Source organism: Megascapheus bottae, chromosome 28 (assembly GCF_031878675.1).
Source record: "Megascapheus bottae isolate mThoBot1 chromosome 28, mThoBot2.hap1, whole genome shotgun sequence".
NCBI classification, from domain to species: Eukaryota; Metazoa; Chordata; class Mammalia; order Rodentia; family Geomyidae; genus Megascapheus; species Megascapheus bottae.
In genome coordinates, this window is record NC_143536.1 from 26,790 (window position 1) to 53,605 (window position 26,816).

A 26,816-nucleotide genomic window follows, 5' to 3' on the forward strand; every position below is an offset into this window, starting at 1 on the left:
CCTTCAAAAATTTAAAACAGGGAGACACAGCAGCCACGTGTTCAGAGACAACAAGCGCTGTCTCACAGCTTCCATCCAAGATTAGTGTATTTGTTTATTATTTTATTTCATGCTCCCTCATAAACTGCAAACACGAGTGAAAAAGGGAGAGAAGATGAGCTTGCACTCTCCCTCTCTCCCTCTCTTCCTGTCTTCTTCCTTCCCTCAATCCAACAGAGTTAGAAGAGCTTAAAGAACGATATGCACGTTGGAAAACACAGAGAGACAAAGCACACACCCATGCATAAACACATTTAGACAATATGAAGCCAGAAGAGGGGCTGAGGCTCAAGTACTGCAGCACCATGTTAAGTGAACAAGCTGAGGAACAGCACCCAATCCCTATATTCAAACTCTATGAACAGTGTGCGCGCGCGCACACACACACACACAGAATTAATGTAAGGAAAACTATGGATGTGTGACCACCACACTGTTCCACACATGGTGTTCACATGCCACACTGACATTTCCCACGTGAACAGCAGAGGACGCCCTCCAAGGTGCAGTGAGCTCATCTTCCCACCAGAGGGCGCGCTGGACCCCTGCTCACCACCCTCCTACCCTCCAAGGTGCAGTGAGCTCGTCTTCCCACCAGAGGGCGTGCTGGACCCCTGCTCACCACCCTCCTCCCCTCCCTAATGTAGTGAGCTCATCTTCCCACCAGAGGGCGTGCTACACCCCTGCTCACCACCCTCCTCCCCTCTGTGGTGTAGTGAGCTCTGCTTTCCACCAGAGGGCACACTATACCCCTGCTCACCACCCTCCTTCCCTCCCTAGTGTAGTGAGCTCTGCTTCCCACCAGAGGGCGTGGTGGACCCCTGCTCACCACCCTCCTCCCCTCTGTGGTGTAGTGAGCTCCGCTTCCCACCAGAGGGCGTGGTGGACCCCTGCTCACCACCCTCCTCCCCTCTGTGGTGTAGTGAGCTCCGCTTCCCACCAGAGGGCGTGCTGGACCCTGCTCACCACCCTCCTCCCCTCCCTACTGTAGTGAGCTCCTCTTCCCACCAGAGGGCGCGCTACACCCCTGCTCACCACCCTCCTCCCCTCTGTGGTGTAGTGAGCTCATCTTCCCACCAGAGGGTGCACTACACCCCTGCTCACCACCCTCCTCCCCTCTGTGGTGTAGTGAGCTTCACTTCCCACCAGAGGGCGTGCTGGATCCCTGCTCACCACCCTCCTCCTCTCCGTGGTGTAGTGAGCTCCACTTCCCACCAGAGGGCGCGCTGGACCCCTGCTCACCACCCTCCTACTCTCCCTAGTGTAGTGAGCTCTGCTTCCCACCAGAGGGCGTGCTACACCCCTGCTCACCACCCTCCTCTCCTCCCTAGTGTAGTGAGCTCCACTTCCCACCAGAGGGCGTGCTACACCCCTGCTCACCACCCTCCTCCCCTCCCTAGTGTAGTGAGCTCTGCTTCCCACCAGAGGACGCACTACACCCCTGCTCACCACCCTCCACCCCTCTGTGATGTAGTGAGCCCCACTTCCCACCAGAGGGCGCGCTGGACCCCTGCTCACCACCCTCCTCCTCTCCCTAGTGTAGTGAGCTCCACGTCCCACCAGAGGGTGCGCTGGACCCCTGCTCATCACCCTCCTACCCTCCCTAGTATAGTGAGCTCCACTTCCCACCACAGGGTGCGCTGGACCCCTGCTCACCACCCTCCTCCCCTCCGTGGTGTAGTGAGCTCCGCTTCCCACCAGAGGGCACGCTGGACCCCCTGCTCACCACTCTCCTCCTCTCCCTAGTGTAGTGAGCTCCACTTCCCACCAGAGGGCACACTACACCCCTGCTCACCACCCTCCTCCCTTCCGTGGTGTAATGACCTCCGCTTCCCACCAGAGGGCGCGCTGGACCCCTGCTCACCACCTTCCACCCCTCTGTGGTGTAGTGAGCTCTGCTTTCCACCAGAGGGCACACTACACCCCTGCTCACCACCCTCCTCCCCTCCCTAGTGTAGTGAGCTCCACTTCCCACCAGAGGGTGCTCTGGGCGAATGCTCACCCACCTCCTACCCTCTGTGGTGCAGTGAGCTCCAATTTCCACAAGAGGGCGCTCTGAGCGAATGCTCATCGCCTTCCCCCATACCCTGTGGTGCAATGAACTCTGCTTCCCAACAGAGGGCGGATTGGGTTAATGCTCACCACCCTCCTCCCCTCTATGATGCAGTGAACTCCACTTGCCATGACAGCACACTCTGGGTGAATGCACACTGCCTCCCCCCCCTCCGCCCCAGTGATCCAGTGAGCTCCACTACCCACCAGAGGGCGCTCTGGTGAATGCTCACAAACCTCCTCTCCTCCGTGGTGCAGTGAACTGGGCTTCCCACCAGAGGGAGCTCTGCGTGAATGCTCACCACCTTCGACCCCTCCGTGGAGCTGTGAGCTCCGCTTCCCACCAGAGGGCGCTCTGGTGAATGCTCACCACCCTCCTTACCTCCATGGTGCAATGAGCTCCGCTTGCCACGACAGCGCGCTCTGAGTGAACGTTCACCACTCTACTCTCCTCCATGATTCAGTGAGCTGTGCTTGTCCCCAGAGGATGCTCGGGGTGAATGCTCGACACCCTGCCACCCTCCGTGGTGTAGTGATCGCCGCTTGCCACCCGAGGCCGCTCTGGGTGAATACTCATCGCCCTACACCCCTCTGTGGTGCAGCGAGCGCCACTTCCGAGCAGAGGGCGCTCTGGGTGAATGCTCACCACCTTCCCTGCCTTCCCGTTGTGCAGTGAGCTCCACTTGCCACCAGAGGGCACTCTGGGTGAATCCTCCCTGCCCTCCTCCCCTCCATGGTGCAATGAGCTCTGCTTCCAAGGAGGGTGCTCTGGGTGAATAACTGCCTTTCACCCCTCCATGGACCTGTGAGCTCCGCTTGCCACCAGAGGGCGCTCTGCGTGAAGGGTCACTGCCCCCCCATGGTGCAATGAGCTCCACTACCCAGCAGAGGGCGCTCTGGTGAATGCTCACAGCCATAGACCAATCTATGGTGCAGTGACCTCCACTTACCACCAGAAGGCGCTCTGGGTGAATGCTCACCACCCTCCTCCGCTCCGTAGTGCAATGAGCTCTGCTTGCCACCAGAGGGCGCTCAGGGTGAATCATCACTGCCCTACACAAATCCGAGGTACAGTGTGCTCTGCTTCCCATCAGAGGGCGCTCTGGGTGAATGCTCACCCCCTCCTCCCCTCCGTAGTGCAGTGAGCTCCGCTTCCCACCAGAGGGCGCTCTGGGTGAATGCTCACCACCCTAGACCAATCTGTCATGCAGTGACCTCCGCTTGCCACCAGAGGGCGCTCTGGGTGAATGCTCACCGCCTTTCACCACTCCGTGGTGCAGTGAGCTCGGCTTGCCACCAGAGGGCGCTCGACGTGAAGGGTCAATGCCTTCACCCTTCCCTGGTGGTGCAATGAGCTCCACGACCCACCAGATGGTGCTCTGGGTGAATACTCACCACCTCCCCGCCCCCCCGTGTAGTAGTGAGTTCCACTACCTAGCAGAGGGCGCTCTGGGTGAATGCTCACAGCCCTAGACCAATCCATGGTGCAGTGACCTCCGCTTACCACCAGAAGGCGCTCTGGGTGAATGCTCACTACCTTTCACCACCCCCCCCCGTGGTGCAGTGTGCTCTGCTTGTCACCAAAGGGCGCTCTCCATGAAGGGTCATTGCCTTCCCCTCCCCCATGGTGCAATGAGCTCCACAACCCACCAGAGGGCGCTCTGGGTGAATGAGCACTGCCTTCCCCGCCTTCCCGCTGTGCAGTGAGCTCCACTTGCCACCAGAGGGTGCTCTGGGTGAATGCTCACAGCCCTTGACCAATCTGTGGTGCAGTGATGCCACTTACCACCAGAGGGCAAACTGGGTGAATGCTCACAAATCTCCCCTCCGTGGTGCAGTGACCTCCACTTGCCACCAGAGGGCGCTCTGGGTGAATGCTCACAGCCCTAGACCAATCTGTGGTGCAGTGACCTCCACTTACCACCAGAGGGCAAACTCCCCTCTGTGGTGCAGCGAGGTCCACTTACCACCAGAGGGCGTGCTGGGCCTGTGCTCACCGTCCTCTCCTCTGTGACTTCACTCTCTCACCCTAACCTAGGTTTGTGGATTTCTGTGACCTTCTCAGCTGTGTCTCTGAATGTATTTTTCTGAGTATTTGGACTATCCTAAGCCCTAGACCTCTCTACAGCCTCAAGATTTCTACTAAGGAAGGAATCTCAGCTTTTTTCCAATTTCTTTTTTTTTTTTCCCCAGTCCTGGCTTTGAACTCAGGGCTTGAGTACTTGGACTTTCTCAAGGCTAGAGCTCTACCACTTGAGCCTAAGCACCCTTCTGGGTTTTTCCTATGTATGTGGTACTGGGGAATCAAACCCGTGTCTTTGTGCGTGCTAGGCAAGCACTCTACCAGTAGGCCAAACTCCCGGCCCTTCTTTCCAATTTCTATAGCAAAAATCATTTGCATCTTATGTGTTTTCATTACCCCCAGATTAAGCTGTACATAGACTCTTTTTGAGAGAAACAACTTTATTTGCGTATGGTGCCTATTTCACTAATGAGATGGTTTGAATAAGATATGTCCTCCACAGGCTCCTGTGAGGAATGCTTACTCTCCAGATGGTATTTTCAAGGGTTTTGGAGACTCTAGAATGGGGGCCTAAGCTGAAAGAAATTGTTCACTTGGGTGACTCCACTAGGCCTTGCACTCAGGACTTAGGTGCTGTCCTATAGCTTTTTCACTCAAGCCTTGTATACTATCATTTCAACTCCACTTCCAGCTTTTTGTTTCTGTTGTCAGCTGAAAGTCTGTCTCGTGGATTTTTCCACCCTTTCTGGCTTTGATCTATCTCAGCTTCCTGAGAAGCTAGGATTACAAGCATGAGCCAGATGCCCTGCACAAGCCTCACCGCCTACAAGATTATGTCCCACAACACTGCTATACAAGGGACCAGGCTCCTGTCACATGACCTTGGGAGACAACCCTCCTTCAAATCACATCAGCAATCACTCGTGGTTATAACTTAAGATTTAAATTATGATGTAATTGTTTAAATTATTTTTTTCTTTATTATAGAATCTCCTAGAAGACTTAGCAGATCCCAGGACAGAAAAGGAAATGAATGTATCAGTCTCTGAAAGTCTGCAGTATTTCCATTAGCCTCCACTCTTCGTATAAACCAGAAGATATGCAGTTTCCCGCCTAAAAAGAGAGATTATCAGCATAGTAAAATTAAACATCTGCGGCAAAAGGACAGCAGGAATGAGGGTCAGCAGGCTTCCAGGCTAGTGGAGCACGTCTTCATCCAATCACCTACCACCCATCTCATCAAGGGAGAGAAAACAGTGACTTGGGAAAGTCACTTCTACGCGCTTGTGAGTTGGCAAATCTTCATCTACCCATCACCTACCATCCATCTCATCAAGGAGAGAACAGTGACCTGGAATAGTCACTTCTACGCTCTTGTTAGTTAGCACAAATCACAGTCAGCCTGATGCTAGATGGCTCACACCTGAGGATCAGAGTTTTAAGCCAGCCTGGACAGAAAAATCTGTGAGACTCTAATCTGCAATAAACTACTCAGAAAAAGCCAGAAGTAGCACTGTGGTTCAAGTGGTAGAGCTCTAGTCTTGAGTACAAAGAAGCTCAGGGATAGCACCCAGGTCCTGAGTTCAAGACCCATGACCAGCAAATTAAATAAATAAGATAAAATAAGGGGCCTGGAGTGTGGCCTAGTGGCAGAGTGCTTCCCTAGCATGCATAAAGCCCTGGGTTCGATTCCTCGGTACCACATACACAGAAAAAGCTGGAAGTGGCGCTGTGGCTCAAGTGGTAGAGCCCTAGTCTTGAGAAAGTTGCAAGGGCAGTGCCCAGGCCCTCAGTTCAAGCCCCTAAACTGGCAAAAATAAACAAATAAATATATAAATAAAATAATAAATCAGGGACAGGCAAATTATGAGAGTGGAAGTATAAGCCAACTCCAACCCTGTTTTTGGAAAACAACTTTTATTGGAACACAGCCAATTATATTCATTTACGCATTCCTGTACTGTCTATGGCATCCGATGTGTTACAAGGCCAAAGCGAGTGATGTGTTACAAGGCCAAAGCGAGTAACAGCTACAAAAACTGTGCCTCCTTCTCTCTAGCCATGGTCATGTAAAGTGTGCTAACCCCTGTTCTAAATCACAGAGGAGTCAATGAGCCAAAATTGGCTAAGAACAGGTACCTAAGAGAAATGCTCAGGACAAATGAAAGAATAACAGGAAAAGTAGGTTAGAGGAGAGCATCAAACATAAACACCACCTAATCCATTAATTTTGAATTAATCAAGCCTCCTTCTGTGGCTGAGTATGTCCTCCAGTACCACCGCCGGTGTCACCATGGGCACATATAAAACCTCTCTGCCTTAACTTTCTTCAACTTTTCTCTCTAGTTTCACCTCCGTAGCCATTAAAAGTATGTCTTGATGCTTAGTGAGTGTATGCTGCTATGCCAGACTGGGAAAGATGAGAAGAGTGGTCCTGTCCCCTGGTCTGCTAGGCACCATGGTTCATACTTGTAATCTTAGTTATTCAGGAAGCTTGGACCTAAGAATTTATGTTCAAAGCCAGCAGAGCAAGAAAGTCTTTAATGCCTTTATCTCCAATTACCCACCCAAAAGCAGGACGTGTGGTAGAGAGCTAGCATGAGCTTAAAAGCTCAGGGACAATGCCCAGGACTGACTTCAAACCTCAGAACCAGCACCAAAAATTAAAAAAAAAGAGTACATGGTCTAATGAGGGGGGGGGAGTCATATAATTTTTTTAAAAATTTTGGAAATAATAAAGGAGGCATGCTCAAGAAGCAATGAAAGCAAAAAAAATAAGATTTCTTAACAATCTGCTTGAGTGCATCTGTAAAGGCTTTGCACAGTAGAGAAGGCCATGCTTATGAAAGCACGAGTAGGCGTTTGCTCAGAGGTTAAATTAGGACGAGGTAACAGAGGCCAGAAACCACATGTGTATGGTTATAGAAGATACTTCTACCTGAGCACTACTGGAGCCTTTATTCTCTGAGAAGTATGGTGCAATGGGATGAATGTTGAATGATGGACAGAGTGGTTTAGTAACTAGGGAATGCTCAGAAGAAAGGCAATAATTCAGCCATGCAACTTTCATAAAGCTCTGAGAACCCAACGCACCCCGTCATGCATATGCTTCTCTTACCAGCAGGAGTGATGACTCCCATACGTGCACTGGATGTCTTCCCAGGACACCTGGACGAACACACACAGATGACAGCAGCAGCTAGTTGGTAGCTAGGAAGTATTCAGGGAATTCAGGGCTCTGCAATCTGCCCATTAGACTCCTATAAAGAAGCCCACTGTGATGACAGCTGGTGACACGATGCCCTGTATAACAATGCCCTCTGTAATGTCCTCATTCATCTTTAAACTTTTACTCATTCCCCCAGAGTTTTATCTTGCATCTTTCTAATTTCTGGTTTCATACGTTTCCTATACAGCATAAAACATCAAGGCACTGGACCCACTGGGCCAGAAACCTAAACACTGAAGCAAGCAGACTCTTAGCAATAAACCAGCTGGGCACTGGTGGCTCAGGCCTGTAATCCTAGCTACTCAGGAGGCTGTGGTTCAAAGCCAACCCAAGCAGGAAAGTCAGTGGGACTCCAACACACTACTCAGAAGAAGCTGGAAATGTCACTGTGGCTCAAGTGCTACAGTGCTAACCTTGAACACAAAGAGGTTTAGGGATAGTACCTAGGCCCTGAGTTCAAGCTCCAGGACTAGAAAAAAAACAATAAATCTAGACAGAGGAATAGCTTTGAACCATAGAACTCCCCAGCTCCTACACACAAAATAGAAGGCCATACTGTGTCTTCAACTCTGCTGAGGGTTTATTAGCAATGGCTAATTCAGAACAAGAGAACATGTGGATGATAAGCCTCACCCAGCCAACACTGGAGTCATTGAAGCAGAACCATTTTCCATCCACTGCATTCCGTATACAAGCGCAGTAGTGACCAAAGTCGGCCATCCCTACATGGGCGATCACAGCAAAGAGTTCATACTGCCCTTCAGGCACTGAGAGACAAGGCTCTCAGTGATTTATCCTGCCTTCCCCAGCCCTAGTCTTGAAGGAAGCATGTTTTGCCATGCATTTGTTACTGCTCTGTGCTAGGCACTGGTACTTCAAAGGTCCTAGAGAAAAGTCCTTGACCTGGAGAATCTCATAGCTACTTAAAAGGAAACCTTATAAACCAGAACTATAATGGCTTCCTCTATATTGGATACATGCATACGGTAAGTAGGGATTGGTCAATCTTTGTCCCCTGAGGAATGTGGAAACCCCCCAAGAAAAGACCTGTTTTAACCCCCAAGAAAAGGGTGGATAAAAAGGGAATTTGTTTTGTTTTGGTTTGGGTTTGGTTTTGTTTGAGGAAGGGTTTAAAGAGGGGATTTTGGAGCCTTTGTTTCATCTTGGTCTCTTCTTTTCTTTTGCCAGTCCTGGGGTTTGAACTCAGGGCCTGAGCACTGTCCTTGGGTTTTCTCAAGGCTAGAGCTTTACCGCTTGAGCCACAGCACCACTTCCAGCCTTTTCTCTGGAGGTGGAACCAAGGAATCAAACCAGGGTCTCTGTGCATGATGGGCCAGCACTCTCCACACCACACTTCTGGCCGCTTTCTTTCTGCTCTTGTGAGACAAGGTCTTACCATGTAACCCAAGCTGGCCTTGAACCAATGATCCTCTGGCCTGTGACTCCCAACTGCAAAGACTATAGACAGTGCCACTATGCTTGGTAAAATAAATAAATACTCTGCCTGAAATACACCTTCGCTCCCGTGACTCACAACAACCTGAGGACCACCTGTCTTCCTCGGTACTCCCCTGGCCTGGCCAGCAAACAGCATCCACTCTCAGATGAGCACGGTGCTCAGAGGAGGCAGACCTCACTGCCTGAGACGCTGCCCTTCCTCAGCCAGTGTGCACCCAGCACAGCTGCTCACCTCACCCCACAGTGGAAGCCAGCAAGAGACCCAGTCACTGGCCTTGGCTGATAAGAACCTGGACCTGGAGAATTCTCGAGTAGGTGCCATCTAACAGCTGAGGGGTTAGAGCAGCTGAGCCTGAAGGAAGTCCTGTCTGTGAGATGGATCCAGAAAGGTGGGAATACCTCACCTGCTCCGTGGCCTCACTGAGGTCTTGTTGCTCAGTCAGAAGAACATGACTGAGATCCAAGTTCTGAGGGAAATGCAATGAGTGGCAGATTTTCTCAGTCTGTGAATTTCTAATGGAGAATCGCATAAGGTAAATGATCAAAGTTTGGGGCAAATGTATCAACCTCAAGACCTGCAAAAGCAAAAATCACTGTGAAGATGAAGACCCAATGCACTTGAAATGGTAAGATTCGGAGGAATGCCAAGGCTGGTGGTTTACTCATTTGCCCAGGAAGAGGTGTGTAGGAGACACACTACTCAGCTAAAGGCTCCCATCGGGGAATCTATTCAGCTGCTCCAAGACTCAAGTGACACTTGACTGTCACAGCACTACAGATCTCAGACACAGATCACTGTTATTGGATGAAATCCATGAACCTATAATTAGAATCTGCGTTGAGTTAAAAGTGGTGAAAACTAAAATTAGGTATTAATCTCCCCTTCCTTTCATAGATGTTCGTTGGAAAGTAGATCAAGTCTGCGTGTTCAGATAGTTGACGTGTCCCAAGCTAAAGCTTGTCTTAGGAAACTTACTTTCAGCTCTGGTTTAAATTTGAAGATGACAAAAAAGAAATGGCATGTATTCAATTCTTTTACTTCAAGGTTTTTTAAGATGTAGCTCATAGATGTATGGGTTTATTTGTGGCATGTTTTGCTCAAAAGCATGTTGAAGTGAGACTACCTGGCTGTATAGTTATACTCCTCTGGTCCACTCTGGGATGGAGTGGATTGAGATATTTATGGGGTAAGATGCTGTTTTGGACTGCCACTAATTCTTGAACTAAACTAGATAATACTTCTTCCTCTGTTCAGTTAATGAGTTAATCTGAGAAGACTAAAGCAACGTATGTAAACAAACGAAAAGTCAACACAATCAATTTAATCAAGTGCACAGAATAGCAGTCAGTCATGTCAATAAAAAAACAATTATTAAAAAAAATTAAAACAGGGAGGTAAGCAAACAGCTACTGCAAACAGCTGCCAGGAATTCAGAGACAACAAGCACTGAATTCACAGCTTCCATCCAAGATTAGTTTATTTAGAGCTTCATGCTCTCTCATAAATGAAAAAAGGAAGAAAGAATAGCTTGTTCTTTCCCTCTCCCTTCCTGCCTCCTTCCTTTCCTCAGTCTAACCTCATCCCTGCTTACCCAAATTATACTCTAGAAACAGAGTAAGGAGATCTTAAAGAATATGCACACTGGAATGCTCACCCAGCACTGTCTCCTCCCTCTCTTTCTCCCCTCCTCCCCACTTGGCTATGCCCTGCTCAAAAGTGACCCCCACATGCACTAAAGTCCCACTAAAGTCTGTGAGACTCTTTTCTCCAATTAATCACCAGAAAACTGGAAGTGGTGCTGTTGCTCAAAGGGTAGGGCAGTAGCCTTTAGCTGAAGAACTCAGGGAAAACGCCCAGGATCACAACAATTTTTTAAAAAGGTGTTTGGTGTATACTTGATGCAAAATTTTTCATCAGATATACAATTTAATTCAATAAAGAGTATGTCTTTGAAAAAATAATGATATGCATATTGGAAAACACAGAAAGACAAAACACATACATACATACATACATACATACCTACATACATACCTACATACCTACATACATACATACATTTAGACAAAATGAAGTCAGAAGAGGGGCTGTGGCTCAAGTACTGCAGCACCATCTTAAATGAAAAAGCTAAGGAACAGCACCCAAATCCTAAATTCAGTCCGTACTAACAGCATGCACGTGACACACACACACGATTACAAGTCCATGGATGTGCCACCTCCACACCATTCCACACAGTGCTTACATACCACAGCTGTCATTTCCCACACGAACAGAAGAGGGCGCCCTAGGACTTGGGACAGCACTACAGAACTCCACTCTGGTTCTGTGTGGCCAATTTCCACAGGTTCCCACTGATATTCTCGCCTGCCTTCTCATTGAAGCACTGAAGATCATTCTACGTAGGTCATTTAGCACAAGGACGAGCACTATTGCAGAAGTTCCTAGAAATGGAATGACGGGGTCATAGTATAAGACATGTGCTGTTTTGATGAATTCTCCTACAATGGCTTCCCAATTTTGTGTACCCCCAATATACACAGACAACTCTGAACTGAGAATATGGGTCATTGCTAGGCTCACTGTCTAAAGGCTCTGGCCTCAGCTTTTAACCTTTTGGGGCCAATGGCAAGACGAGAAGAAGGATGGGCAATATTTGTCTTCCTATGGAGCTGGTTAGAAAATCCTACACCTTCATATTGCTGAAGCTCAGAAAGCCCAGGGTTAGACAACGCCATTCTCTTATTATGGTCTCTAAACATATTCTGAGCCAACTTTCCAGTTTGGAACAGCCAAATGTCATAAGGAAGGCATCTCAGTTTCAGAAAGAGATGGTTATGATGTTTTGTCAGTCCAAGATGTCCTTTAAAATGGGTGAGATACAACAGAATGGACATTCATACCCCTCTTTTTTGGGAGGGTACAAAGTCAGAAAGGGGAAAGGGGAAGGCAGGGGTCTATGTCAAGATGTTAAGGGCAGAAGCCCTGCCCCACAGGGGCTGAGCAAAACAGTGATTGGGACAATAAGGATAAACAGGGGTCTGACCACTGCATAGGTGCTCCAACTAAGGTTATCCTACACAAGTGTCAGCTCCAAACAGGTTAGTCTATTCCCAAAGCAGACATGATATAGCTGACTGAGCCAGAGCTTTAGAACTTTCAGTGCCTACAGCCTTGACCAGAATAGAAAGGATAAGATTGTCTTAGAGGGCCTCAAGCAGCCTACTTGTCTTTGGCCAACTCCATCACTGGCCTCCTTTCTGGGTAGCTAGGCCTTGTTGGACAGAAGAAAGGCCACAGGCCACAGTGGGATATTTCTTGGATCGACTGTAATGTGCATGTAGCTAAAGGTACAGAAATTGCCACCATGGGCCGGGAGTTTGGCCTAGTGGTAGAGTGCTCGCCTAGCACACACTAAGATCCGGGTTCAATTCCTTGGTACCACATACATATAAAAAGCCAGAAGTGGTGCTGAGGCTCAAGTGGTAGAGCTCTAGCTTTGAGAAAGTCCAAGGACAGTGCTCAGGCCTTAAGTTCAAGCCCAGGACTGGCAAAAAAGAAGTTGTTGCCACACCCCAGAAGTCGTGTCAGATCCATGTGAGGATCTGAGTGCTCCTCCAGCAGGTTGGAAGACTGTACCCCCAACAAACATATGCCACAGGCATATATGAGACTCCTAGGAAGATGAGCCCATACTCTCTTCTCCTTCAGCGCGTGAAGACTGTCAGGGACCCAGTGGGCTGCATGAGGGCCTTCAGATACTGCATTCCAGGATTCTGTTCCTTTAGTTGTACTATGCCTAACCCACTCTCTACATTTTCTTTTCTTTTTTATTCCTTTGGTGCCAATTGTATTCAAGGCTAGCATTCTACAACTTGAGCCACAGCTCCAGTTCTGGCTTTTGGCAGTAAGTTTAGTGGATACTAAAGTCTCACAGACATTCCTGCCTGAGTTGGCTTCAAACCATGATTCTCAGATCTCATTCTCCTGAATAGCTAGGATTGCAGGTGTGAGCCACTGGAGTGAAGCCAAAATTCTAATCACAGTCAAGGCTCTCCAGCTCCTGACTCCACATTCGGGTCTTCCAGTAATGATTCCACATCTTACCCATAGAACCAATGGAAAGGAAGGGAGCAGAGTGCCTGAAAGCAGGACTGTGGTCTGCGGTTGAGGTTGTTTACTGAAAACTCCCAAATCCATACACGGCTCTCCTCTACAATGGGTAGCTAGACAGATGAGCAGAGGGCTGCTCACAGACACTCAGAATTGAATGTCTACTCCTTGTGCTTCCACAATCCTCTAGGAAGTTCAGCTTCTGGGAATGTATCATGAAGAAATAACCAAGTAAAGGGCACAGGGAAGAGGACATGGAAGAGGGAGTAGGGCCTGGCCTACTACTGCTTAAGAAACAGATTATGTCCATCACTGGAGCAGAGGAGAGATCACCTAACACCATTCCATAATGACCCACTGGCCCAGGTCTAAGACTGACATCCATCTACAATGTTAGATTTGGACAGGTGTCAGGATATATAATTAAGCAGAAAGTGGAACACACTCAAAACATTATATGTTGAACATGTATGTGTGTATACATACATACACACACACACACACACACATATATATGTTGAACAAAACATTTCTTCTGCATTCACAATGAAGTGCCTGTCACCTGGCATACAAATCCACCCTAGCCCAAAGTTTCTGGACAATCTCCTGCAAAATTACCCTCTCAGTACTCAAGGGAAATACTCCTGAACACAGAAATGCCAGAAGTCTCCCCATGGGGAGGGGAAGACCTTGTGCATAGGATGTAAGAAGGGACGTTCTATCCTCTGGGGTCCTTGCTAAACAGAACTTATCAGGAGCATAGGTATGATTTATCACTTCCCAAACAGAACAGACACTCTTTTTTTATTGTAATTAGTAAAAGGGTTACATGATATTTGCCAGATAGAAGGTGCATTAATTCACATACATTGATACCCTTTCACATGTCTTGGTACCCATTTCCCTCCCCCCCACAACCCCCAGCCATCTTGGTTTTCCCCCCTTCCCTATCAAATTTCAAATAACCAAATACAAATAAATTCAATATATCAGATAACAAAGTGAGATACTATAACAATATGAGATAACCAAGGGACAGCAAAGGAGATGAGAGACAATATAGTACATTAAGGACAACAATCATTCGTTATTGGCTTTTGTTTCAATATCCTGGAGGTCCTTTCAATTAGCTTCATACTATATGGCCTTATGTATCAAGATTTTGCTCTATTGCAGATCTCTGCTAGTAGAGCCCAAGGTTTCTACTGATTATGACAAATGAGGGAAACCATTGAGCCTAAGTTCCTTTGAGTCAGAACAGACACTCTTTCAATTTAATCCCCATGAAAATTTGACAGATGCTTTCTTTAATACAGAGAATTACCAACCAAGCTACTTAAAGAAGCCTTCCATTTTCAGGGGGGAAAAAAAACCTTAACGATTCCTGATGAACCTCTAATTTAATTCAGGATAAAGATCTGCAACTTGTGTTGAATAGCTGGGCAATCCACATCTGTTCCTTCTTGGGTGCTGGCTTTGATCCCTAGGGTTGCCTTGGCCCAGGCTGCACCCTGAAAACTCAAGGAGCATTCTGGCTCCCCAGACAGTATCATAGGAGACCTGGTTGTGAGACCACTGCACCTGGAAACCAATGTAACATTATACATAGAGATGTGCTCTGCCTGGTTCAAAGATTTGTCTTCCCACCTGGGTATATTCTAACCCTGTCGAATCTATTTTCTGGCCTCAAGAGAACCTCCACCCATCTCTGAGGCTACTTTTCCCCCTTGTTCACTTTCCTTCATTTAAAAAGCAGTAATTAATCGGAGCTGGGAGTTTGGCCTAGTCGTAGAATGTTTGCCTAGCATGCACAAAGACCCAGGTTTCATTCCTCAGTATTATATATTTTAAAAAAAAGCCAGAAGTGGTGCTGTAGCTCAAGTGGTAGAGCTAGCCTTGAGAATAACCCAGTCAGTGCTCAGGCCCTGAGCTCAATCCCAGGGCTGGCAAAATAAAAACCCACTAATTAAGCCCTCTTCAGCCATCAGCTGTATATCTGGTTAGGAGAAAAAGCAGCAGGCCTCACCTGGTTGGAAGGCAGGGGTTGGTTCAGCTCCATGGCAGACAAAGGCACAAACTCTGCAGAGCTAAGAAAGGTACAGGATTAGGACAAGATCTGTATCAAGGGACTAATCCTCACAGGATTCTAATCTGCACATCAGGTTATAGCTCAAGGTGACAAGACTTCCCAAGTCACACATCTACAAATCATAAGTCATTCTAGGTGTTCAATTCTGATCATGAATACTCTTCCTGCAAAGGTCCTCTGTGTTGAGGGTTAGTTAGGAGGGGAATGTGCTTCACAGCAGGAGAAGGGTCTTTGGGATCATAGAGGTCAGTTGAAGTAAAACATCAGACCAAGCTTATAGATTTGGAGCCAGGGAGCCCAGATGAGCAGCAGTAGTTGGCAAAGAAGGAATGAGTCTGAGGTGAAAGAGTCCATTAGGACCAAGTCAAGGAAAGCAGGATGGACAACAGAGATGGATAGGCACAATATTCAATGATTCCCAGCTATTCCAACACACTGGCCATTACACTCCTAGCTGCGCTCCAGGGGAAATGAAGGAGGAACTATATGCAGAAACATCCATAAAGGCCTTCTACAATATTTCCCTAAACCACGGCACCAAAATGCCAGTCATAAGAGAACAGACAAGCACAGACATCCATCCACATTAATGGTTATGTCACAGCAATAAAAGGAATTATTATTTGTCGGGGTCCTTCATCCCCGGTCCCTCTCTACTAGTAGGAGGGATGGGGAAAAACACACCCCGACCAGGACGAGCCGAGAGAGGAAAGGGCCCACTGACCTCCCACACTCAGCCTTCCTTCCCTGGAGCACAAACAGAGACACTATGCAGCTTCATCAAGGCAGGAAAATCTCTCTATATATATTCCCCAAACCCTCCTTCTAATATTCAGTGCTGTAGCCTATCAGCACAACAGGTGGGCAGGACAAAGAGGTCCACGTGTTTACCTCTATTACAGGTCTCAGCAGAAAGTTATTAGACATGGCATTACTTAGCCCCCAGCAATTATTTATATACTCAACAAAAAAAGGAACTTCAAAAGTTATACTGAACAACAGCCACAGAAAATAAAGCACAACTGAAAACTTAAGCACATAGTGTATGATTCTATCCATAGTGCTCTATAAAATGCAGTTAAGTTTTTGTGTCGGTCCTTAGTGCTTGGGTGCAGTCCCTGAACATTTTTTCTTTTGCTCAGTGCTCTACCATTTGAGCCACAGCTCCACTTCTGCTTTTTTTGTATGTATATGCCAGACCTAGAGCTCAAGCTCAGTGTGTACTGTCCCTGAGCTATTTTACTCAAGGGTAACATTCTACCACTGTGAGTCAAAGCTCCCCTTCCAGCTCTTAGGCAGTTAACTGGAAATGGGTCTCAAAGGTTTTCCTGCCAGGCTGCTATGAAACCATGGTCCTCAGATCTCAGCACCCTGAATAGCGAGGATTGTGGGCATTAGTCACCAGCACCCAATTTCAGGCAGTATTTTGACAATACTGGTGATTGAACTAAAGGCCTCATCTTTCAGATACAAATTCTTTATCACATGAGTCATACCCCTAGTCTACACTAAAGCTAACTAGTCTTTACTGACTGAAGTATATCTGTGGTTCTGCAGTGGCAGGGTCCTGTTGGGTGAAGGCAGAAGGGTCCATTTACAACCTCCATCAGACTTTGTATTCATGGTATGTATAACATAGAAAATCACAGCGAGGAAACTGTGGCTTATTCCACCTACACTCATGCAGGTAAAATGTGTAAAGATGAATTCAACCATGTGCCAGTGATTCATGCCTGTAATCCTAGCGAGTCCAGGAGGCTGAGGTCTGAGGACCACAGTTTGAAGCCAGCCCATGCAGAGAAGTCCAGAAGACTCTTATCTCCAATTAACTACCAAAAAGTTGGAAGTGGAGCTGGGGCTTAACTGGTATAACACCAGCCTCGAAAAAGAAAAGAAAAAAAAAGCTCAAGGACAGCATCCAAGCCAAGAGTTCAAACCTCAGGACGAGTATTCCCCCCTACGCCAAAAAAGGGGTGGGGGTTCCCAGTCAGGGGACTACAGGCAGTAGGCATGGGAATTGGTGGCAATGTAGCCATGTGGACAAAAGACAGGAGGATACAGGAATCACTACATCATGCACCCCATCTGACTGGACTGTGAATGCAAAAGTGAGTACACCTCTGTGATTTGGATTCTTTCACAACTCTGCTACCTCGATAAGCAGAGTTGTGCCATTACTAGGCACCTACTCCAGTCATCTGACCTTTAATTTCCAGATTAAGAGTTTTCCACATCCTAAGGACATTGTCCTGCTGATTCCCTAGTATAAATAGGACATGTGTCCACTGGGATATGATATATAGTGGTGATATCCTCTCCAAAAAAAATTAAGACTCTGGACCAGGCTGAGAATGTGGTGTAGTGGTACAATGCTTGCCTAGCATGCATGAAGCCCTGAGTTCAACTCCTCAGTACCACATACATAGAAAAAGCCAGGAATGGTGCTGTGGCTCAAGTGGTAGAGCATTATTAGCCTTGAGAAAGCTCAAGGACAGTGAAACCTAGGCCCTGAGTTCAAGACCTAGGACGCAAAAATAAAAGATTCTGGACCATACTATCACATTTTTCCATCCCTTTCTGCTATCTGCACTCTTCTGGTCCCCTATCTCCAGCCTGGGGGCCTCTCTTATCTTCTATCAGAGGACCCTAGGCCAACCCATCTACTATCCTTACTGTCTCTGCAGTCCTTGATGCAGTTTAGTTATCTCTATATCTCTGAAAGTTCATCACCTTACTCTCTCTGGGGCTATTTGAACTCCCACCAAGCCACACCCAAATTTACAATTTGGTACAACTTCTGGGAAAGAAACACCAGAAACTGGCTAATGAGACCCAAGGTAACACTGAGTGAATGTTGAGCCCTGAGCAGCATCCAAAGGATGGGAGGCCCGCATCTGCTGTGATGTCTAGGCAAACCACTCTGGTTTAAGAAGAAGCAGGCTAGAGAGACTGAAAAGGTCAGATCTGCATAGACCACTGTGATACGTCTATAAATCATAACCCTACTCTACCTCATAGCCTGCAGATAGTGTTTATCAGATCTTCAGACGTACCTGGGGGGGATGATAAATTCACAAGACTGCAGTGGAGACTGTGCCACCAAGAAGCTGCCCCTCTCTGCCTGCACACCACTTGAACCAGGTCCTTCTTCTGAGTATACAATCTGGGTATTGTCACGATGTGGGTCAGTAAATCCTGCAGGTTTAAAAAAATTAATATATAACCCACTGGAAAGAAGAAGGCGTATGACACATGGGGAGCTACGGTCTCGAGTCAGTCCTCAGTCACTGTTCCTGGACCTCAGTCTCCCTTCAGAATAAACTATCAGAACCTCAATACTAATAACCTTTCAGTCTTCAGAGATAGTATGAAAGTTAGGTTGTGCTAATTTCAATCTGAGCTTTGCAAGTCCAGACCTCCTGACAACCAGTGCCAGAGCCTACAGTGGAGTCATTCAGGTCTGAATAGGCACATGTGTAAGATAGAAGAGGCAGACTTCTCTATAAACTAAGTCCAGCATTTAAAAAGCCTGGTTTCAAACAAATAAACACAGACTGAGGTAAGAGCCCTGCTTTGCTCCCTTCTAGCCACCAGAATGACAACCTGGTAAATGGATGCACATGACCTTCTGAGGTCAAACGGCCCTTCCTGGTATATGGTTCTACCTCTACCTCTGATGACTCCTCATTCACACAAAACTTAAAGGACATTCTGAGTAGAGAAAACAAAGCTCTGATACCAATTTAAACATTCAAGACCACACATAATAAAACAATAAATCATAAATCCTCTCAGGAAAAGAGAGAAGCGAGAAGCCCCACTTTCAATGTCAGAAGTTCTGCAGGAACTCCTGAGGGAAAACAGCCATATGGCAAATGTCTACACAGCTCATGAACATCAGGATATCTGACAAGGAATATTACCCAAAGAAAGCCAAAAGCTTAAGGGACAACTTTCTCTTCAAAGCAAAAGACTTAACAGGAAAATAATATAAGGAGACCCTCATCTAAAATCAGTATGAAGTTTCAGAACATCAGGTGAAAAAATAACCTAAATGCTGCTCCAAGATAAAACACATAGGTTATCTGTCGAAGAATAAACATCTGAGCTGGGCAAAGTGGCTTATGCCTGTAATCCTAGCTATTCAGGAGGCTGAGATCTAAGGATCACGTTTCAAAGCCAGCCCAGACACTAAAGACGATTAGACTCTTATCTCCAGTTAACCACCCAAAACTGAAAGTGGCACTGTGGATTAAGGGGTAGGGCAGTGGTAGCCTTGAGCTGAAGAGCCCAGGGACAGCACCTAGGCCCAGAGTTCAAGTCCCATGACTGACCAAAAAGAAACTGTTAGAAAAAAAATAACAATGTCTTCAAATTTCTGATGGATAAGGTATTTTCAATTTAGAATTCTGTCCCTGCCAAATCGTTAGTAAACAGTGAGGGAAAAATTAAAGGCATTTTGAAAACATGAAAGGATTTAGAACATTTATCCCACAGAAACCATCTTGCAAAACTAATTGAAGATATTCTCTAACAAAACAAGAGAATCAAGAGGGAACAAACTGGGCAGTAATCTGGAAAGCAGAGGCACAAACTCAGAGAACAGTTAAGAGGACACTGGACATGATGGCTTCACCCCATACCCAAGGAGCCATCATTCGCTTGTCACCAGAAGGAAGACCTCCAGATGTGAGTTTTCAGATAGGACACTTAAAACACTGCAAGATACTACAGGAGTGTAAGAGTAGATGACATAAGAAAAAAGGCAATTCACAACTCCAAGAAAACAAAAGCTGTAAAGTTATACTGACAGAATACTGAGAAATTCGGGTAAATTCACAGTGCCTTATAAGGTTCCAATGTATTACAGGAGCAAAAACAAATAGCTAAATACATATTTAAACCTACTTGTAGTTACAGTGAAAACTTAGAAACAGACTAAAATAGGGCAATTCATTATGAGCTGAGGGTAAAGAAAGTGGTCTAAGCCACACACCCTTCTCTGAGACACAGATGACATAGGTAAGGTGACATAGGTAAGATCCATAGCAGAGCAGCTGTTCCCTTTCATTTCAACTCCTTTCTGTCTCATTTTTCATTTGTGCATGCATTTTTCTTCAAATTACAATAAAATATAATCCAGATATTTATGGGAAGAATCTCTTATCTTTCTTCTACACTGGTTCTGTGTCACATCAAACCACACAGATTCAAGCAAAAAATCATGGCCTCCCCTATACTACCGCAAAACAATGGAGTAGTTGTAGTGTAATGATACTTAATCTCATAGTCTGTGAAAACTACCTACCTGCAGGGCAAGGATCATCAACAGTGGCATAGGACATGGACATGGTGGAACCTGGTAGATGGATCGTTGAGTCCAGCCTGCAGGTGTGGGCTTGCTGCCCAGTCTGCAAGCAAAGTTCCTTGGAGGATGGTAGTGCAAAGGACATCATCCACGACTCAGAGACAGCCACAGGAGGATCCTGCATGTTGCTGCCAGTGATCAGAGAACAGGATCTGGGACCGAGGCAGATGGGACTGAGGGTGGCAGGGTCATGGTCAGGCCCCTCCTGGTACCTTTCACCTTCTTGCAGATATCTGAGGAACACGGAAATTTAGTAGGCAGAACCCCTTCCTGATTCAGCCACCAAAGACTGCAGCACCCAGAATGTCACTACTCATGCTACCTGAACCCTTTCCTTGAGGGTGTGGCAGGGACTGGCCACTGACAGATGTGGCCCCTGGAGACTTATTAAAGCCATTTACTTGAAGCCTAAAACATCTTAGCACTTTATCCACAGTAACTGTCCAAGAAATGTTTAAAACTGAAAATGACTAGTAAGACACATTTATTTATAGTACTGCTTAAAGTACTATTAGGCAGAAGCTGATTAACAGTTTAAGGAATTCAAATTCCATGAATATTCATGATGGGTTTCAGATGTCACATGTCTCAATGTGCTTCTAGGATTTTGCAAGACCTTCCCAGCAACTTGTACAGCCAGCCCTATCATTTAACAGATTTCCCCCCCGACAGATTAGAGGTCATTTGACATATTAGAGGTCACAGGAACCTGCCTGGTGTCATACACTTGGATGGTGCCAGAAATGTGTTATGAGTCAGACATGCTGACATCACAAGAGAGGCTGTATCTTGACATTATGTAGGAACGGAAGGAAGTGAGGTTGCACAGTGTGATGAGAAGACAACTGTGAGCAAGAACAACCTAAATCCCAGACTTATACTTGACTGTTTTTGGGCCAGTCCAATTTCTTGTCCTCATATCAGGTTAATCCCTCCTCACGAGTGAACACAGAGAAACAGGGAGAGGCTCAGACAATGATGGCACACAAGGATTTGAGAGACACTGAATGCTGTAATTCCACAAAACACAAAACAGGCAAAACATTATCCAATGATGTTGAATTTGTCTTTAGATGATAGGTCTGGGCTGAGTACTTTTCTATTTTTTCTTTCTTTTTTTTTTTTTACTTTTTTGTTGTTGTTTTTGATCCGTTGTAGCACTTGAAACTTGGCCTGGGTGCTGTCCCTGAGCTCTTCAGCTCAAGGTTAACACTCTACCACTTGAACCACAGTGCCACTTCTGGTTTTCTGATGGTTAATTGGGGATAAGAGTCTTACGTACTATCCTGCCCAGGCTGGCTTTGCACCTCAATCCTCAGATCTCAGCCTTCTGAGTAGCTAGGATTACCGCCATGAGCCACTGGAATCCAGCCTTCTTCACTTTTTTTTTTAATACACATGGGGACAGGCCATATATTAGTCAGACTTCAAGAATAAAGCATGTGGCCAAATGAAACTTTCCTTTCTGGGACCCTGATGTGGGCTCTTTGTCAATGGCTTCCATGCCCTTGGGGCCTCATCTGTCACTGACAGATGTCCTAGTGTTAGGACCTAGTATACCCAGGCCCACACAACACGTCTATCTCCACTCAAGGAAGTAGAGTGCTAAATGGGTAAGAAGGTCCCATGGTCTGAATGTAAGGGCATACCTGGCAGCCAGTGGCCTTGAGATTGAGTTGACTCCAGAAAAGCCCAAGGCAAGGGCTAGTGGACCCTTTGAAGCTTGAGTGGGAGACCATCGAGTCCCACTTTTATCACATCCTGTTGAAAGGAGATCAGACAAGAAAAGGCTATGTAAAGCTGCATGTTCCAGTCTCCTGCCCAACAAGTAAATGCAGCTAGAAATAGAAATGGCCTTGTGTCATCCTAATATTTGTTCTTTGTCCCTTGATTAGACTTTGGTCTGCATCAACAGTCCATAATTACCATCCTGGACTTTGGTTCACTTCCCAGACCTATTCATTAACACCTTCACTCTGGCCACAAGGGGAGCTACTGGTCCATCATGGCCACTGCTATGCCAGATGGATGTTGTCCCAAATCATCCCCTACTACAAGCAAAATGTCCTAGCAGCTTGCCTGACCACTGAGGCTTGTCCACAAATCCTAAGTCACCACAGGGACTGCATGAGGGCTGCAGGAGGACAGGATCCCTCTCCTTTATGCTGTGAACTTCTGAAACGACCTGGTGGGCTGGCTCCACGTGCTGGAGAAGGTATCTTTGGCGCCGCCGGTAATTGGCAAACCAGTTGTATACTTGCTCAGTTGTCAAGCCCGTCTCCAAAGCCAGAGTGTCCTGTACCAAAGCAAGAAGACTTCTGACCCCAAGTTACAGGAGTAATAAGTACACAGGTGGCTGGGACAGCTCAGATGCACAAAAAAAGGTGAATATGACTCTAGCCTGTCCTGTGCAAGGAGAGCACACATGACAGTCAGTGCATTGGTACATTGAAGAAAGGGTTGTCTCCTGAACATGTGCTGGGGCAGCAAGAGGAGGGTCTTCATGAAATGGACAGGACACATAGGCCTTACCTCTCAAGATGATCCCAACCCTGAACTGCTGAAGCCTGAGAATTCCAGTCCTTAAGCCAGGAAAAGGGCTAGGCTAAAGACATTCTAGCCCCCCTGGAGGGGCTAGGCCTGCAATGCCTCTCCTCAGAGAGGAGGCATTTTTTTCCTTCAGTGCTCACTGGCTCAGAACTCCAGGTCAAAGAACTAAGTAAGAGCCAGTATAGATTGCAAAGTGAGAAGTAGACAGTTTCCACATCAGAAAAACCAAAGCCTGGACAGCAAAGTTCAAACACACCAGTAAGAACCCTGGGAGGCACAGCACTGAAGGGTATACATGTGAAAAAGGAGACAGAAATGTGGAGAAAGGTATAGGAGCCCTAGAAGAGCAGGACAGCCACCTAGAGGAAGAGGGAGCCACAGATGGAGAAGAGATGAGAAGAGCTAGTTGTTCTTACCCGTTCTGCCTTGCTGGGGTTGGTGCTCACACCTGAGGCAAAATCCTTCAGAGTCTGACGAACCTCTTGGGGAAAATTCCGGCTCTTGGGGATCTTGGGGCAGAGGGCAGGGGGTGGTGGGTTCCTGGGGGAGGGTGGTGGAGAAAGGTCTAAAAGCAGGGCCATCTGCTCTCTGATCAGAATTTGGCCTTTCTCCTAGTGGTTCCTCTCCCGGCATCCAGCTTATGAGACCTACAACCTCTCTCACAGGAACATGTAGTCCCCATGCAAGGTGACATAGGACAGTAGTAATATGCCTGCTGGTGATCCTGTCTCTGGGCCCACATGTGGCCCACATCTCAGCCACCTTGGTCCCTCATGGTTTGCAGCTCCTGCAGTGCTCGGCATATGCTTCCTCATGACCTAGTCTCTTCACCATGGCCCTCCTGGTCAGAGGCCTCTGTTCTGTATATCTTGCTGCCATTGACACTGCTAGCCAGCCCTTCCCTCTGCTCTCAGCTCCAACCCATGGTGATATTGTTCCTGTTTCCATGAGACATCTCCTGCTGGTCCACCACACTCCCCAAACACATTTCATTCATAAATCATCATAATGGGAATAATTATCACCACAATGTCTAATTACTGATGATCATGTTGGCAGTGTTCACCATTAAATTATTTAACACCTATCCCTTGCCAGACACGCTTCTGAACAAGGGACATGTGACTCTTCATCCCCAAGTCCTTAAAGGGTCCAGCAGCAACAAGGACTATCTGGAGCAGAGACAGGGGAAGTCGATGAGAGCCTCTGAGACATGTGTAGCAGCTCCAACTCAACTGACCATGTCCAGCTAATCCAGTGAGCAATGAGAAGCAGCAGAGACAGTCAGGATGCCCACTAATGGCTTCTGCCTCACTGTCGGCCTATGTGCCTCTGTTTCCAGCCATCACCTAACTGAAGTGGCAGGTGGACTGTGTATTAATGATAGAAGCACAGTATGTCCTATTGCTCATTACAGTGTGACACTCTGCTTACTCAAACTTCTTTCCACTTTCCCTTTTGCTGTTTGGATGGGAAATCTATCTCTTAGGGGCTCTATGGAACTAGCCAAGCAAGATTTTCTGTGAAATATAATGAAGAATACCTCTTTCTGCATCGGAACTTCTGCACAGGGCTAAGCGTAGCTACGCCTAGCCTCCTCATGGCCAAACAGTAGTGGATGTCATTCCAGAGCTGCACCAGCTCCTGACTGCCTCCTGACACCCGGCACTCCTGTGGGAAGAGCTTGCTGAGATCTACTTACCCTGACCCACTCAAGAGCATGCAAAGACCTATATCTGCCACCCACACCAGCCCACCTTAAGAAAAGCGGTGGAAAGACCAAGCACCTGGATTCGAACCCATTTATCCACAACGTGCCATTGCAACCAAGTAGCAAAGACACTTTGATCTCCACCAGACCTTAGACCAGCTAATCACCATATATGAAGTGGCAGACATTTCATGTCAGCCATGAATAGACCAATGTTCATACATACACATGTATAAACCCTTCAAAGAAACAGATAATCCAAATTCTCAACTGCACCTTGTAGGCAGTAAACTGAGGCACAGAAAAATCTCATGATTTACCTCGGGCCATACAGCAAGAAAAGGAGAAATGGTCAGAGCAATGGGGACCAGTGTGACTTGTCCATGCTTGACTAACATCACAGCTGGCTATTACATGAGCCATCCTAACTGAATTAGGGGTAGTGGAGGCTGTCAGTCTCTCTACCCCTTTCTGCATTCCCTTCCATCCCCAGTCCTACCTCCAGAAGCTGGCAGGCTGCCTGTAGCTGCTCCTGCTGAGCCAAGACACGGGCACAAACCAGGACCACATCCCCGTTGTCCAGAAGGTGCAGATGAAGTTGGTTGGCCAGAACAGCTGCCACCAAAGGCTGCACTTGAGTAGGGTCATCCCGAAGGTCCCAACACAGTTTTGCCGCCAGGGTTATCAGCTCTTCTGGGGGCGAACAGGAGGCCCCGTGCTTCCTCAGCAGCATCAGGAAGTTCTGCATCCTGTACCACACAGCCCACTCTGCCAACACAGAATAATCAAGACAATGCCAACATCCATGTCCTAGCACTCTGTCAGTCCTCATGGCAATTCCAGGAGACAAGTAACCCAACCATCAGCCCACAGACACTGTATGGTAGGGTAATAGGAGAGGGCCTGACAAAAGGCAGAGTGGCCTAATGTGCCCTCAGATTTCATTCTAACCCTCCTGCAAACAGCTGGATCCTTCACAAAAGTGGCTGCATAGAGGCCACCAACCTGGGTGTTATCTATAATCATATTTTTCATTTGTCTGATTCTTCTGTTCTCTGTCCTCTACCCTCACCCGTTCTTTTCATCAATCTTCACCCTTCCTCTCCTCTAGGCTCTGTGAATATACATGCTCATCACCGTACTTACGTAACTGTAACCCCCTCTGTTCATCACAGTATATGTATTTTTTTAAAATGGGAATACAATTCCTCTCAGTCCTTTTGTGGCCTCTGTGGGTTCATGAGAGGCCCTGGCATATGCCAGATAAGTGGCAAAATGTCCACCTACCTATATGCACAACGTTTTCACATTTCAGCAACTGTTCTGCACTCCCAACCTGACTCCTGTCACAGATTTCCTAGACAGAACGTAGTACCAGTGTAATATGTAATGTGGGAAATGGAAAATGTATTCTTGTTGTAATGTAGAGGATGTATTATTGTAACGAAATTGTAGAAGTTAGGGACTACAGTCTAGAGCCCTTCCCTCTCCCCTGCTCCCCTCCGCCACTGTTTACCCAGACTCCCCTGGCCTCCTTTCTTCCTGTTACTGTTTACCCAGACTTTAACATCCTGTCTCCTGCCATTTGACTGTAGATTTTAAAAGTATGGGAGTTATGGGATGAAGCCCCTGTGAGATCTGTGGGGTGACCCACCCCCCAGCATGTTTGCTGGCCTTCTTTAAAAACCTCCTGCTTTTGCAGACCGGGGCTGCACTCCGAGATTCCGACCTTGCGGTGTAGTCCTGGCGCATCTTTCCCTGCTCAATGCACCTTTACCATCTCAGTCGTGTTCTGTCTGAGTGGTCTCATAGTTTGTCCACCTCTGGACCTCACTACACCAGAGCACATCTTCCAGAGAGGCAGTGTCGCTGTCCGAGCAGGTTCCCAGCTGCGGGTATTCAGACACAGAGTCTTGTCTCCACTGATCTCATTTCTATAGGCTATGTTCTAGAAGTGAGACTGGACACACACTCTCGAGCAGCAGGAACCCGGCCTGCCGTGCGCTCAGGCCAGGTCTCTGCACGGGCGGGCCGAGTGGTGCACTCATGGCCTCTCACACGCCCGGGACGGACGGGGCCTCCGCAGGCCCCTGACGCGGAACTGGACCTCTTAGGACCCACATGTCCGGAGGGAGCCCCGAGGGTCTCGCAGCGCGCAGGCCGGGCCGCCCATCCCTCTCTCC

General features: G+C 47.3%; 1 protein-coding gene across 4 annotated transcripts; it reads right to left on the bottom strand.

Annotated features, from left to right (window-relative positions):
- Positions 1–9,216: 9,216 nt before the first annotated feature.
- Anhx (anomalous homeobox) lies at positions 9,217–25,502 on the bottom strand. Of its 4 annotated transcripts, none has more exons than XR_016532944.1 (10): positions 25,133–25,502; positions 24,466–24,593; positions 23,339–23,462; positions 22,452–22,668; positions 22,022–22,133; positions 20,313–20,605; positions 18,058–18,199; positions 14,942–15,002; positions 11,052–11,246; positions 9,217–9,314 (listed from the first exon to the last, which is right to left on the bottom strand). XR_016532944.1 is itself a non-coding variant. In XM_090320110.1 (9 exons), the coding sequence occupies exons 1-9, from the start codon at positions 25,463–25,465 to the stop codon at positions 11,232–11,234; spliced, it is 1,425 nt and encodes a 474-aa protein (XP_090176236.1). In that variant the 5' UTR covers positions 25,466–25,502; the 3' UTR covers positions 10,949–11,231. The 4 variants fall into 4 exon arrangements, 2 of the variants coding, with proteins under 2 accessions (XP_090176236.1, XP_090176237.1); XR_016532943.1 differs by having other exon boundaries at positions 9,300–9,376; XM_090320110.1 differs by lacking the exon at positions 9,217–9,314 and having other exon boundaries at positions 10,949–11,246.
- Positions 25,503–26,816: the final 1,314 nt, after the last annotated feature.